The sequence below is a fragment of the Gigantopelta aegis genome, chromosome 2 (genome assembly GCF_016097555.1).
Source record: "Gigantopelta aegis isolate Gae_Host chromosome 2, Gae_host_genome, whole genome shotgun sequence".
NCBI lineage: Eukaryota > Metazoa > Mollusca > Gastropoda > Neomphalida > Peltospiridae > Gigantopelta > Gigantopelta aegis.
In genome coordinates this window covers 16403836-16420729 of record NC_054700.1, presented here as the reverse complement: position 1 = coordinate 16420729, position 16894 = coordinate 16403836, and the positions used below count along the sequence as shown (strand labels likewise).

At 40.1% G+C, this 16894-nt stretch overlaps 1 protein-coding gene across 2 annotated transcripts in view; it reads right to left on the bottom strand.

Moving 5' to 3' along the window:
• Window positions 1–12656: 12656 nt before the first annotated feature.
• LOC121382130 overlaps window positions 12657–16894 on the bottom strand; it is a 16530-nt gene continuing 12292 nt past the window's right edge. Inside the window, exons 9-11 of one of the 2 annotated variants that reach the window (XR_005959123.1) lie at window positions 16149–16289; window positions 15531–15648; window positions 12657–13582 (exon numbers count right to left, since the gene is read on the bottom strand). Coding sequence is in view for 1 of the 2 variants with exons in the window: in XM_041511644.1 (XP_041367578.1) it covers window positions 16192–16289 (98 nt within the window). In the remaining variant the exon portion in view is untranslated. Of the gene's footprint in view, window positions 13583–15289; window positions 15649–16148; window positions 16290–16894 lie in introns of those variants that run through there. The other variant, XM_041511644.1, reaches the window with a different exon arrangement.

The window sequence follows — 16894 nt, the reverse complement described above, 5'->3', positions numbered from 1 at the left end:
CTGTGTGTCAATCTGTGTGCGTTTGTGTTTTTGTGTGCGCGCGCGCACGTGTCGTGTGTGTGTGTGTGTGTGTGTGTGTGTGTGCGTGCGTGCGTGCGTGTTTATGTGTTGTGTACTATTTGTATGTGTCTTGTGTATGTATGTTCGTGTCTTATGGTGTGAGTGCGTGTGTGTGCCTTGTGTTTGTGTGTGTACGTGTGAGTGCATGTGTGTGTCTTGTGTTTGTGTGTGTGTATGTTTGTGTACGCGCTTGTGTGTCTGCGCTCATGATTGTGTGTGTTTTGTGTGTGCGCTTGTGTGTGTGTGTGTGTGTGTTTGTATGTGTCTATCTGTTTTCCTGTTTGTAGCGGAGGGGGGGGGGTGGGGGTGGGGGGTTGGGACGTAGCCTAATGGTAAAGCGTTCGCTTGATGCGCAGTCGGTTTGGGATCGATCCCCGTCAGCGGGCCCATTTGGTTAATTCTGATTCCAGCCAGTGCATCACAACTTCTATATCAGAGACCATCATATCCTGTCTATGGGATGCATATAACAAGATCCCTAAATGTAGCGGGTTTCCTCTGATGTCAGAATTACCAAATGTTTGACATCCAATAGCGGATGATTAATTAATCAATATGCTCCAGTGGTGTCGTTAAACAAAACAAACCAAGTTTAGCGGGATGTAAGTCAATGATAGGTCGCAGGATCGATCGCGCTCAATCGATTTGTTCCGCCACCACCCCAACCAGTGCCCCCCCCCCCCCCCCCGTGATTGTAACATCAAATACTGTGGTATGTTCTGTACTGTACAGTGTATATGTACTGTACTGACATTAGGAAAATGCATATAAAAGACACCTTGCTGCTTTGTCGATAAGTAGCAAATGTAACTGCAGCGGGTTTCCTGTCTTTCACGCTTAAATGTCGAAATAACAAAATGTTAGACAACAAAATAGTTGTAGTTTAAAATGTGTTCAGGTTTCGTTAAATAAGAGTCCATTTTAAAAAGCCTGTTTTAGACTTCCATGCGTGTAACTACATACGTTTACAATGCTTAAACATCTTTTTAGACTTACATGCGTGTAACTACATACATTTACAATGATTAAACACCTGTTTTAGACTTACACTCGTGTAACTACATACATTTACAGTGCTTAAACACCTGTTTTAGACTTACACTCGTGTAACTACATACATTTACAATGCTTAAACACCTGTTTTAGACTTATACTCGTGTAACTACATACATTTACAATGCTTAAACACCTGGTTTAGACTTACACGCGTGTAACTACATACATTTACAATGCTTAAACACCTGGTTTAGACTTACACGCGTGTAACTACATACATTTACAATGCTTAAACACCTGGTTTAGACTTACACGCGTGTAACTACATACATTTACAGTGCTTAAACACCTGTTTTAGACTTACACTCGTGTAACTACATACATTTACAGTGCTTAAACACCTGTTTTAGACTTACACTCGTGTAACTACATACATTTACAATGCTTAAACACCTGGTTTAGACTTACACTCGTGGAACTACATACATTTACAGTGCTTAAACACCTGGTTTAGACTTACACTCGTGTAACTACATACATTTACAATGCTTAAACACCTGCGTTTAAGAAAAACAGGCCTCAGTCAGTAAAGCAGACAGTTGTACGCAGTGACGTAGCGTGGGTTGCCAGCGCCCGGGGCAAGGCAAGTATTGCGCCCCCTAACCAGTGGACCGTCAGCACTCCCCGAGTCCCTTCCACCAGTCCAGAATTTTGCGCCCAGGGCAATGGCCCCGTGGCACCGCCCACGCTATGCCACCGGTTGTACGATCAGACAGTTTGTCTGTCTGTCTATTTGTGTCTGTATCTCAAATAGTAAAACAAATAATGTAAAAACAAGTTTTAAATTATTGAATTCCAGCCTTTTATTAACGCATCATTTACAATGACAGGCCTCTGGTTTAGTTACGACACGAATAAAGCCAATATCAAGCATATTGCACCTTTTTTTTTTGAGTTGAGATTATATAGCTTTCGGCTCTAGAAGAGGCACATAATTAGTTTTGATCGCAGAAAGATGGCATCGTGTGTTATGATTATGTCAGACGGAAATCACGAAAATGAAAACTCTGGGTTATTGTGTCACCGTCGACGTTTTGTACTAACACGCGGAGGTTAGACGTCTTGGAAGGAAATGGTTTATTTAACGACGCACTCAACACATTTTATTTACGGTTATATGGCGTCAGACATATAGTTAAGGACCACACAGATATTAAGAGAGGAAACCCGCTGTCGCCACTACATGGGCTACTCTTTCCGATTAGTAGCAAGGGATCTTTTATTTGCGCTTCCCACAGGCAGGATAGCACAAACCATGGCCTTTGTTGAACCAGTTATGGATCACTGGTCGGTGTAAGTGGTTTACACCTACCCATTGAGCCTTGCGAAGCACTCACTCATGGGTTGGAGTCGGTATCTGGATTAAAAATCCCATGCCTCGACTGGGATCCGAACCCAATTTCTACCAGCCTGTAGACCGATGACCTAACCACGACGCTACTGAGGCCGGTGATGGTGATGATGTTGATGGTCGATATAGTCATGATGTTGGTCGTGTGATAATGACGATGTTAACGATTGCGATGATGATGGTGACTGTAGGTGGTGGTGATGATGATAATGATGATTATTATAACGACAACGACGACAATGACGAAAGTTAAAGTTTGTTGTGTTTAACTACTAGAGCGCATTGATTTATTAATTATCGGCTATTGGATGTCAAACATTTGGTAATTTGGACATATAGTCTTAAGAAAGGAAACATGTTTCCACTAGTAGCAAGGGATCTTTTATATGCACCATCCCACAGAGGGGATAGCACATACTACGGCTTTTGATATACCAGTCGTGGTGCCCTGACTAGAATAACAAAATAGCCCAGTTGCTCTACTGACGGGAATCGATCGTAGACCGACCGCGCATCTGGCGAGCGTTTTACCACTGGGGCACGTACTGCTCTATCTCCGTGAGTTAATAAAATAAGTATTAAATAACAAAGCATACAAAAAAAAATTAATAATAAAAATAAAAATAATAACCAGCCGTTCAAAAATGATGGTGATGATGTTGATGGTCGCTATAGTGATGCTAGTGATGATGGTGGTCTGGTAATGATGATGATGATTATGATGATAGGTGATGATAATGATGTTGTAATAATAATAATGCTGATGCTGGTGGCCATGATGATAGTGATGGTAGGTGGCGATGATGATGATGATGGTAGGTGATATATATATGTATGTGTGTTGTGTGGGTGTGGGTGTGTATGCGTGTGTAGTGTATATATATATATATATATATATATATATATATATATATATATATATATATATAAAACACCAGTGTGTGTGTGTGTGTGTGTGCGTGTGTGTTGTTAAGCTATTATAGATAGGCTGCATGCACATTTGTATCATTTTGGACATACTACCGGCCTCGGTGGCGTCGTGGCAGGCCATCGGTCTACAGGCTGGTAGGTACTGGGTTCGGATCCCAGTCGAGGCATGGGATGTTTAATCCAGATACCGACTCCAAACCCTGAGTGAGTGCTCCGTAAGGCTCAATGGGTAGGTGTAATCCACTTGCACCGACCAGTGATCCATAACTGGTTCAACAAAGGCCATGGTTTGTGCTATCCTGCCTGTGGGAAGCGCAAATAAAAGATCCCTTGCTGCCTATCGGAAGAGTAGCCCATGTAGTGGCGACAGCGGGTTTCCTCTCAAAACCTGTGTGGTCCTAAACCATATGTCTGACGCCATATAACCGTAAATAAAATGTGTTGAGTGCGTCGTTAAATAAAACACTTCTTTCTTTCTTTTTTTGGACATACTAACCACTTTGTATTTGTGATTAGAGTTACCTATGATTCAAGCACGCTGTCGTGGGCACGCAACACAACTGCTTAGTTTACTTCCGCGCAAAACAAAGGTAAAACGAAAGAAGAAATTTGTTTTCACCATGCACTATAATATGATCACTGGCGTGCATGTTAACCAGAATTAGTATTTGGTTTGTGACGTGCCAGTCTTGGAGAGCTAAACGGAGATCCACTGACGAAGATTGATTCTAGTTACAAGTCTGTCACTTCGAACACACAAACAATCTAACCTCTAGACCACAGTCAGCTCCTCTCAGTCCAAGAGTTTCATTCAAGCCGTTCTGCAGTCACGTTTGGTCGTTATTTATGATCATGTACGTTTCTCCTCGAGGTAATTGAGTCTTAAAGTAATCATGTCGAGATATTAGCCAAGTGGCATAGCACTTTTAAGACGAGAGCTATTCCGACACTTTACGGTGTTGCCCAAGACGATGTTTTGTGTTTTTTTTCGAGCAGATCGGCATTGTCCGTGAGAGGCCAACATGATAAATCTATCTCGTTAGTGCAGTTGGTAAGAGTTTGTAGTGTTAAAGGAAAGGAGATTGATATTTGTGTAACATGACCTCTGCATATTTTAGACTAAAACTTTTTGGTGACCAACATAGACTACTTTCGAGCGTGCTATTCCGAAGGCAACGCCATGACAGTGTATTGATAAGCTTGGGCTAATCCACGTCGATTTTGCTTATTTGTCTAGCTGAGAGAATGATATATATATATATATATATATATATATATATATATATATATATATATATATATATATATATATATATATATATATATAGCAGTATCAGATTTTGAGGTATGGAAACTCTTCCCATCGATCTGCAAGTTTATGCTTACCATCGAAAGCCAATGTCTTGACTAAGACACGATCACCTTCCTCTAAGGTTGCACCCCTAACCTTCAGGTCATAGCTGTTGAGCTAACTTCGATGCTTTTGATGCCAATTCACAGGAATGTTTAATTTTCTCCTTTAAAGATTTGACATATGTCAGCAGTGATTCATCACCCCTGTTCAATTCAATTCCAAAGGCAAGATCAATGGGCAATCGGGGCTCTCGTCCGAACATTAAAAAGAATGGTGAATATCCAGTTGAATCATGCCTGATGCAGTTATAGGCATGAACTAGAGGTCCAAGATATGTTTTCCAGTCCTTTTTCTGATCAGGATTAAGAGTCCCAAGCATATCAAGCAATGTACGATTAAATCTCTCGCACATGCCATTACCCATTGGATGGTACGGGGTAGTTCTTGATTTGTCCATTCCCAAAATTATGCAAAGTTCTTTCAACAAACGACTTTCAAAGTTTGCCCCCTGATCACTATGTATTCGTAGGGGAATACCATAGTGTATCACAAAGCTGTTGTAGAAGGCCTCTGCTGTAGTCTTTGCTGTCATATTTCTAGTAGGTATAGCTTGCGCGTACCTGGTGAAATGATCAGTGATTATTAAAATATGTTGATAACCTCCCTTTGAGGTTTCCAAAGTAAGGAAGTCCATACAAATTAACTCCAGGGGTTGAGTGGTGGTGATATTAATAAGCGGAGCACGAGCATTAGCTAATGGTTTCCGCCTTACACACCGGTTACAGTTTTTAATCCATTTCTCTACATCAGCTGACATGCCTGGCCAATAGAATCTATCACGAAGAAGAGTCAAAGTCACAGCTCTAACTGTATCTGCTGGTATCTCTGTATGTTCTAATAAACCAGGTAGTCTGGATAAAGAATCAGCATCAGCGTTATTTAAGCCAGGTCGGTAAAAGATGTTGAAATCGTATGCTGCAAGTGCTGCTAGCCATCGGTGACCCGTGGCATCCAACTTCGCCGATGTGAGTACATATGTCAGTGGGTTGTTATCTGTCAGTACAGTAAACTTGTTTCCATACAGGTATTCATGATATTTCTCACTTATAACCCATTTTAGAGCAAGAAATTCCAACCGATGAGCAGAATAATTGGCTTCAGACTTGCTGAGACTTCTACTGGCATAGCTAATGACACGCTTCATCCCGTCATTTTCTTGATAAAGCACAGCACCAAGACCATGTGAGCTTGCATCAATGTGCAATTCAAACGGTTTACTGTAATCAGGATACCCGAGAATGGGAGGCGAAGATAAGATTTCTTTCAGTCGCTGAAAAGCTACCTCTTGACTGGGTCCCCATGTCCAAGGTTTGCTGAGTTCGTTCTTCTTGGATTTTGGCTTGGTGTGAGGCATTAAGGATGTCAAAGGTCTAGCTACCTTTGCAAAATCCTTAACAAATTTTCTATAATATCCAGCGAAACCCAAAAATTGCCTAACCTCATTAGGGTTAGTGGGCTTTGGCCAACTGATAATCTTCTCAACTTTGTCAGGATCTGCTTCTATCCCAGCGTCAGAAATTACATGTCCAAGAAAATTTATCTTGTTCTTGAAAAAGGAACACTTCTCTGCTGTCAACTTCAAACCTGATTCTCGAACTCGCTGAAATACTTGTGACAAACGATCAAGATGTTCATCATAAGTTTTGGAAAATATTAAAATATCATCTAAATAAATCAAACATGACTTGAGATGAAGTCCCTCAAAGGTATCATTCATCAACCGTTGATATGTTGCCGGACTGTTGCATAACCCACAGGGCATACGATTGTATTCGTAAAATCCTAAAGGTCCAACAGTAAATGCAGTTCTTTCCTTATGGGTTTCTTCAATTTCAACCTGGTGGTATCCACTCTGCATGTCTAAAGTTGAAAAATATTTTGCACCCGACAAAGCATCAAACATCTCCTCAATTCTGGGTAGAGAGTAAGAATCTTTAACGGTTTTCGAATTCAGCTGTCTGTAATGTACACACATCCTGAGTTTACCATTTTTCTTGCGAGCTAATACCACGTTTGAAGACCAAGGAGAATGAGAATGTCTAATGATACCACCGGCCAACAATTGTTGTAAATGATCCTTGACCTCCTGGTACATTGCGGGTGGTATACGTCTATGTCGCTGCTTAAAAGGTGTTTCCTCTTCTAACTCAATTCCATGGTGTACCGCTGTGGTATGACCTACATCTAGATCACCTGTTGAGAAAATATCTGAAAAAGATGAAATGACCTGTTTTCCTTGTTCTAATTCTTCTGGTAATAAACAACAATCTCCAAAATTCAACATATCTAAAACAGAAACCTCCTTTGAAGTTGTTGTCTCTTTCATCTCAGGAATATCTTCAATTTCAACAGCTTGTATTTCACAAAGAATGGCACGTGAGGGAACTGATATTGCACGAGTTGTCACATTAGAAATGTGAATGTCTAACTCAAACAATTTCTTTTTATTGTCATACTGGTAGCTAAATAAACTTGGAGCGATGTCTAAGTCATCAGGAATAACAGAACCCTTGGTTGGTGCAGTCATAGCCCAAGTACATCTATAAGGAAGAGGTTTATCAACACCACCACGTAGCGTGATTTCACTGTTGGCAGGAATCACCACTCTGTTACATTCTGCACTCTTCACCTTACCAAGAATAAAATGGTTTCTCTCCAATTCCTTTTGCTGTAATGTTAAACATCTAAAAGACAGATACCAAGGGGTATGGAGATTAGCTTTTTGTAGAAATCTGTTACCATATGTTTTCTTGCACTGGTTCATAAAATGAGAGAGAATGTTAGTACCAAGAAGTACTGGGACAGAAAAATTGTACTGACTATTTGGTACAACTAACAAAATGCCAAGCAAAGGAGAGGAAATACTCCCTGTCCCTAGCAGTTCAACTTCAATATACCCATGGTAAGGTAAAAGCTTACCATCGGCACATTCAACGTTTAAAATAGTATCAAGAGATTTGAGAGGTGTATCAGAAAAATGTTTGTTATAAAAACCTTCAGAAATTGTTGAAACTGTAGAACCAGTATCTAACAGAGCTTTAGTAGAAATACCATTGACAAGTATAGAACTTTCATGTGGTTCACCAACCATCTCTGTTATTTGCTGGTTTTGAAAAATGGGCTTGTCTCCATGTGTACCTATGGTTTGCCCCTCGCCATAGGCGGTCTCCAGTTTAAAGGTTTACCCGTCTGATGGGGTAATTTAACCCTACATCCCTTCTTTATGTGCCCTGGCTGACCACAACGAAAACAGACCGGTTCATTACTCTGAAAAGAAAATGATGCAGAATTCCACTTTGGAACAGATTTGATATCCGCCTGATGCCTTGTTTTGGACTCATTGACTGTCTGACGCTGCTTCAGAGAACTCAACTCTGCTGACATCTGCTTGAGTATACCTCTAATTTCCTGAATATCGGAATTCTCTTGAGAGACCGCAGCCTTTCCAGGAATAGTCAACTTTCCCTTTGATTCACTTCTTTTCTTTCTCTGTTGTAATTCTTCTTCTACTTGTCTTATAACTTTAATAAAATCTTCAAAAGTGTCATCCTTTTCAAACTTGTGTCCTGATAAATCTTTTAGTTCAGGTCGAAGTCCTGTCCAAAACATATTACGTAATATTGCTTCAGTTTCATATTGGTTCACTTTCCCTGTAGCAACAGCCTTGCACAAAATATCTTCAAGCCGGCATGCCCAATCAGCTACACTTTCATCGTCACTTTGTTTAGCTGTGTAAAAGGTAGCCATAATAGCATGACCCACTTTTACTTCTCCAAAAACACTATCAAGTTTCTCTATTAGTCTTTCAATAGGCGCATTTTTATCTATATGCATTGCAACGCGAGCAGCTTTACCCAAAAAAAACCCCAATGCATGGCTATTTGTATTCACTAGTTAAACCATAACATATAATTTTTGTTTCTAAAATGATGGAACTATGACATAATAATATAGGTACAACCTGACAAATATCTAAGATCACATCAAAGTTCAAGTCACATTATTGACAATAGCCAACACATGATAATAAAAAAAAATCTTCAAAAACAAATACAAGGTATTCTACTTCAGGTATTGGTTCTTTCTATCACAGGTAAGTGAAAACAGTTGAAATAAGTAAATTAAATGAAATAATTAAATAGATTCACACAGTTGAAGGTACTCAATTCAAAATTTGTATCGTTACATCACATTTTCTGTAATCCGGATCACAAAGGAAACAATGTCCACAGAAGAAAAATAAAAATAATAAAATAAATAAATCTGTTTGTTATTTGTTTTCTGAGGAATAAATGTGTGGGTTTTTTTTTTTTTTTTTTTAACTCAATGTCATGACATTATACATAATATGACCATTTCTCATCACATTATTTTGGTTATGAGTTAAAATGTCCACGTGGAATTAAAAAAATACAAAAACAAAACCACACACACACAAATAAAATCAGAGAAGCTCACGAAACATCTGATGACGTCATATACTAGAGAGGAAGTCCATAAGTGGAGTTATTAACACTGTCGTCGATACATGCACCGTCTGCCATCCATTTGTCGTGTGTCCATCCTTTATTTTGTCTGTCAGTCCCTACGTCGGCTCCAAATGTAGCAGTATCAGATTTTTCACATTTCTCAAACACAGAAAGGAAAACAGCTACGGGTGGGTCCAGACAATTTATTCGATGTCACACAAATTGAAGACAAGGAAAAAACACCCAGGTAGATGACACCTGAGTGTAAGATAAACTGGATTCTCCAGCACACAGAAAGAGAACAGGACAATCTTTCAGATAATATCCACTTTCAAATAATACTTGCAGTTCCACCTTTAAAAATGAAATCTGGCCTGACAATATAATCTTAGCAGGAGAAATAAACCTGAACACTAGAGACAAGTTGTTTTATTCCCTGATGGGCTTGGGAGAGGAGTTTGAGAACAATAGTTAACATGCAAGGCAAGTAACGTGCGTTAGTACAGTGTAAGCTGAAAGAAACGATTACCACAATTACAAGTTACCAGCCTATTGTTTGACATAACCTGGCTAAGGATAAAATAAAACATTAGTTACACAATAAGCTGACAATAAAAACATACATTAATTACAAAAGCTGATAGCAGGCAATATCTGCAAATAAAACATTAAATACAAATCCTAACTAAAACAAATACCACATACTTCCACATATATATATATATATATATATATATATATATATATATATATATATATATATATATAGAGAGAGAGAGAGAGAGAGAGAGAGAGAGAGAGAGAGAGAGAGAGAGAGAGAGAATTAGAGAATTAGTGGTTTTACAGGGACATTCCTGAGTTTGCTGCACTTTTTAAGATGTTATCGACTAACAGACTTTTTAACGATTGTAATTACATCTCTCTCTCTCTCTCTCTCTCTCTCTCTCTCTCTCTCTCTCTCTCTCTCTCTCTCTCTCTCTCCTCTCTCTCTCTCTCTCTCTCTCTTCTGTGTGTGTCTGTCTTCAAATACGTCCCTTTAACCACCAATTCTCTCTCTCTCTCTCTCTCTCTCTCTCTCTCTCTCTCTCTCTCTCTCTCTCTCTCTCTCTCTCTCTCTCTCTCTCTCTCTCTGTGTGTGTCTGTCTTCAAATACGTCCCTTTAACCACCAATTCTCTCTCTCTCTCTCTGTCTCTCTGTCTCTCTCTGTCTCTCTGTCTCTGTCTCTGTCTCTCTCTCTCTCTCTCTCTCTCTCTCTCCCTCTCTCTCTCTCTCTCTCTCTCTCTCTCTCTCTCTGTCTCTCTCTACGTGTATGTGTGTCTGTCTGTCTTTCTGGGTCTCTCTCTCTCTCTCTCTCTCTCTCTCTCTCTCCTCTCTCCTCTCTCTACTCTCCTCTCTACCATCTCTCTCTCTTCTCTCTCTCTCTCGTCCATCCTCCCTCTCTCTCTCTCTCTCTCTCTCTCTCTCTCTCTTCTCTCTCGGTCTTCAAATACGACCACATTTTATTTATACATATTACTACAAAGAATGCCAATGTGCGTGTGTAATTAATATTTAGTTTATATTCAAACCTTTCCCCTACGGTTCCAAATGATGCCATGATTCAAAGAGTCATCAAGATGGCCAATCGCTGCCAAGTGTCGCTTCTTCCAGTTCACTGAACTGATGAACTCTTCAGCAACATTACCATTTACCGTTACTCTTGGAGCATCTCTCTTTGAAGTCTATACATTTAGTATATCGGTTATTTTAGAACAGCCATAAACTTCATGATAATAAAACCTGTTTGTCTCAAGCATGATTTCTCCATTTCAAATGTCAGAGACTATAGACTGCTTGATGATAGAACTTACGAATTTGGAAATAAGTTACACAATTATTTAAATATCAGTTTAGGGAAAGTACATGGCGTGGGGGTGTAGCGGCTTCCAACGTCGATATCCTGTTCTGTATTGCTCTATTCTAAAACCAAATTGCCTTAACGTTTGTTTTGTTTAACGACACCACTAGAGCACATTGATTTATTAATGATCGGTTATTGAACGTCAAACGTTTGGTAATTATGTATAGCTCAGGGCCAGTTGAAATATACTCTTAGAGGGGAAACCCGCTACATTGTCCTATTAGTAGCAAGGAATCTTCTCACATACAGGATAGCACATACCACAGTCTTTGATATACCAGTCGTGGTGCACTGTCTGGAACGAGAAATACATGTAGCCCAATGGGCCCACCAACGGGGATCGATCCCAAACCGACCGCGCATCAAGCGAACGCTTTACCACTGGGCTACGTTCCTTAAATAAGGAAGGAAGGGTATGGTTTATGTGGCTCAACACATTTTATTTACGGTTATATGGCGTCAGACATATGGTTAAGGACCACACAGATTTTGAGAGAGGAAACCCGCTGTCGCCACTTCAAGGGCTACTCGTTTCGATTAACAGCGGTATATCAAAGGCTGTGGTATGTGCTATTCTGTGGGATGGCGCATATAAAAGATCCCTTGCTACTAATTAAAAAACTGTAGCGGGTGTTTTTTCTAAGACTATATGTAGTCGATGATTAAAGGGACACACCATATTTACGGCTAGTTGTTAACCATTACGGCGTTGTTTTTCGCTATTAAACCCATTTTTTTCACAAATAAAATTGCACTTTACTTACCGTTTATTATTTAGAATATACATTTCCATTCACCTGAAGTGTTTTTTGGTAATCCTGGTTTTTGTAATACCACAAAATGCATTTTTCGTATTTTATAAATCGCACGCACGTGGCGTCGTGGTTAGGCCATCGGTCTACAGGCTGGTAGGTACTGGGTTCGGATCCCAGTCGAGGCATGGGATTTTTAATCCAGATACCGAATCCAAACCCTGAGTGAGTGCTCCGCAAGGCTCAATGGGTAGGTGTAAACCACTTGCACCGACCAGTGATCCATAACTGGTTCAACAAAGGCCATGGTTTGTGCTATCCTGCCTGTGGGAAGCGCAAATAAAAGATCCCTTGCTGCCTGTAGTAAAAGAGTAGCCTATGTGGTGACAGCGGGTTTCCTCTAAAAACAATGTCAGAATGATCATATGTTTGACGTCCAATAGCCGATGATAAGATAAAAAGTCAATGTGCTCTAGTGGCATCGTTAAATAAAACAAACTTTACAGTATAAGGAAGAAATGAATGTTTTATTTAACGACCCACTCGATTCATTTTACTTGTGTTTATATGAGTATTACAGTTATATGGCGTCGGCCATATAATTAAAGGGACAGTCCCTAGTTTTTAAACACTACAGCATATTTTTCAATATTAGAGCCGTTTATAATCACTGAAATCAAACATTACTTATATTTTATTCTTTAGATTATCCATTTCCGTACAACCGAAGTGTTTCTGGTCATCCTGGTGTTTCTAATACCAAAACACCCTCAACATTTTTCATATTTTAAAAAAACGCACGTGCTTCTAAGAAGAAGATTATTGATTTGAGTTCAAGTCTATTTTTAGGATATTTTCCGGAATATCGTCACAAACTCCTTTTTTAACTCTATTGTAACTTTAAATGAGTTACAAGTTTGTAAATTAAGTAAACTTAATGTCAATATTTTACGGGTTAAAATGAGTGTCTACACCTTTAAGGACCACCCATAACGCAATCAGTATTAGAATTAGTATTGGAACCATGAGTCAGCAATATCTTTTCATTCATAATGATTCTTTATTTCATTCATAATGATTCTTTATTTCACTCCGACCATATCCATGGAACATGGCGTAAAATAAACATATTCTACGCAATGTGAGCAAATTTAAACATTCAATATTTCCAGTGAGAAAACAAAGTAATAATAAAATAAAATAATATATACGCCATTCATAAAGTGTGTAAAACAGTTTTAGTGTTTATCATCGCATGAACGACAAGCTACGTGTTGGATACGAACTCGTGAGCTCAGTGTTCTGAAGTCAAAGTTTGGACACTCCACAATGAGGAGATTCATTTATGTCACTTCATTCTAGTCACTTCATTCTAAGTTCATTCTAGTCACTTCATTCTAAGTTCATTCTAGTCACTTCATTCTAACTTCATTCTTGTAACTTCATTATAACTTCATTCTTGTCACTTCATTCTAGTCACGTCATTCTAGTCGCACAGAAAACGGCGTGTCAGCATATTAAAGTTCACAAAGTGACATCACTTGGTGAAAGTTACATAATACAGCAGCATGGTTTCTTTTTCTTGTTTTTTGAGTTGAAGAAACTTCTCGCATCGATGTCTCTAGAGTCGACTAAAGGCGAAGTAATTGCTGTAAAAAAAGAAGACATAATTATATATTACCATTAAAATACACAGACTCACACGCACGGACGCCAGCGCGCACACAAACACACATACTCCTAAACATAGACATAAACATACACATACACACACACACGCACGCAAACACACACACACACATACATACACGGACACACACACAGACACACACACACAGACACACACACACAAACACACACACACACATACGCAAACACACGCACACAAACACACACATATACACACGCACGCAAGCCCACACACACACAAACACCAATGAAACCACAAAACATATATAATTATGATAATCTTTATTATAGCTGTGGCAATCCTTTTGATGATATAAAGTGTTTTTAAAAGGTTATTTATCTTAACGATACCACTAGAGCGCATTGTTATATTAATCATCGTCTACTGGATGTCAGGATATGGTAATTCTGACTTTTAATTTTAGAGAGGAAACCCGATATACGTTTCCATTATCCTCAAAAACCCTATCACTGTATTTGGAATACCAGTCCATTGATACTTGTGTGTCAGTCATACCACCTATCGCCCCTCAGTGAGCGCTCTACTGCTAGCAATGTGTCCTCAGTGTCAAGGTTTAAGGGTGGACCGATTACTGAGGTCAGATAGGGGGATATGCCCTGCGGGTCCTAGTGTTTTTGCCCACCCACAGTCTAGACTCCATACAACATTTTTATTAGCTTGGATCGCGGCAAATATCTCTTTTCTCCATTGGGCCCCGGTAAACATCTCTTTCTCGTCGGAGCTATTTCACTATTCCATTACAGTTCCCATTCACAGGAGGCTAAGGTCATCGATCGACAGGGCCAAAGAATGAACGCGTCTGTTTTACAAAACCATTTCCAATTAACGGCATCAATCTTGAAATGTGTCAATACTACAAGAATCCGATAGAAAGATCACTGGACCGCTCGGTACTTAATCGTATTTTAGATGTGTTGCTACTTAAAGAAGAGTTCCTATCGCTCGGACAAGGGGTCTCTGGGTCTGCCTTATGGTCATTTCAGGAGAGACACCTGGCGTGCGTTCAGCTAGTCAGCGCAGGGGAAAAACAGAGAGTCAAATGGAAAACAAGTTAACCTGTTCTGCGGTAAGCTACAGTTACAACACGCCAACAATCGCAAACGAATTGAATTTGTTCGCTATGTGGGGCGGGACGTAGCCCAGTGGTAAAGCGCTCGCCTGATGCACGGTCAGTCTAGGATCTATTCCCATCGGTGGGCCCATTGGGTTATTTGTTTTTCCAACCATTGCTGCTCCACGACTGGTATACCAAAGGCCGTGGTATATACTACCCTGTATGTCTAAAAGGCCAAGGCCGGCTCTTGTGCCCACGACGGGCGTGCGCTACAACAGCTTGTTCTGAATGTGCACGTAAAACCCTATGACCTGACCTGACCTGACCTGACCTAAACAAAAGAACCTTTTTGGTTCCCGATGCGGTCATTTGGTACCGTCAAATATTTATGAAGTAAAAACAGCTGCGGCTCTGATTAGTAGTAATATATGACATTGATTATTTATGCAAATACTCTTATCTATATAACCAATAAATCAATAGTATTTAGTATACAGTTGTTATGTACTATACATTAGAGGTTAAAACCAATTCAGGTTACTAAAAAAGAAGACCCCCCCCCCCCCCCCCCCTCAAAACCCAACAACAACCCCCTCCCCCAAAACAAACAAAACCCCCACACAAACAGAACCCCCATTAGAGCTGCGATTTTCTGTGGAAAGTAAAACAGTTTAAGCGATGTGACACTCATTCTTGCAGGGAGATTAAATATAAAATGTGTCGGCGTGTTTATACGCTGCTTGTATGCTTTTTATTGTAGAATACGAGCATAGCTGGCAATATGAATTGATTTGGTCGAGCACCCGTGATAAACCAACAGAGATATACTTACATACAGGTAGGCATGGGACTAACGACCACCTGTCGGTGTCCTTGTCGTATGTATATTGATCGTCCCGGCTAACAGTAACATCCAAACCCCGGTCCCACCACGGCTCACGGACGTAGCGCTAAAAATGCAGAATGAAATCAAACCTTTATGAACGTGTCATGAGAGAAAGAGAGAGAGAGAGAGAGAGAGAGAGAGAGAGAGAGAGAGAGAGAGAGAGAGAGAGAGAGAGAGAGAGAGAGAGAGAGAGAGAGAGAGAGAGAGAGAGAGAGAGAGAGAGAGAGAGACATAAATAATAATGAAACTGGGGAATTGAGAAATGGATGTAGAGGCTCTATACCAAGCATGGAATGCGATGCCAGCTCTAAGTCCTTGTCACGAGTTCTAACAGTCGGAAATCCAATCTACAGAGAGCTGCCACACAGGTTACTCTTTCATAAAATATGTAAACGATCTTACCATGTTACCATAAACAGGAGAGTATAAATCGCAGTCGTGCCCGACCTTCTGGACGGCGATCTCTACCGCGAGCCACAGCACACCAGACGAGCGCTCTACAACTGAGTTACACCCCGCCAGTTCATTTATTTAACTTAGGTACACTATAATATTATCCCTTACCTGTGTTATACGTTTGGGCTCTTTTGGCGTCTCCTCCAGTTTCTTAAACATTTCTTTCTTTCGCTTCAGTCATCTGACCCCCGTCTTCCACCTCCTGCACGAACGCTTCGAACTGATCCTGATTCGATTCCCGGTAGCAAACTAAAATCAAATGGAAATATTTTGCTTACACACCCGTTTGTGAGAACACCATGCGCTATTTTTGATAACACATAATTGTTTACACACGTACGTGTGTTAACAATTTCAAGACATACGACTGGCTGCTCCTAGGTGATGACCAGGTCGTCAGTGTCATACGTACAATAAAAAAATAAAAACCCAGCACGGTGGAAATTGATTACACTGTGACCTGGCAATCATGTGTCTGTGACGCGTAAGTCAGCCATGGTTTGTGCTATCCTGCCTGTGGGAAGCGCAAATAAAAGATCCCTTGCTGCTAATCGGAAGAGTAGCCCATATAGTGGCGACAGCGGGTTTCCTCTCAAAATCTGTGTGGTCCTTAACCATGTCTGACGCCATATAGCCGTAAATAAAATGTGTTTAGTGCGTCGTTAAATAAAACATTTCTTTCTTTCTTTATTTAACGACGCACTCAGCACATTTTATTTACGGTTATATGGCGTCAGAAATATGGTTAAGGACCACACAGATATTGAGAGAGAAAACCCGCTGTCGCCGCTTCATGGGCTACTCTATTCGATTAGCTCGTGGCAGGCCATCGGTCTACAGGCAGGTAGGTACTG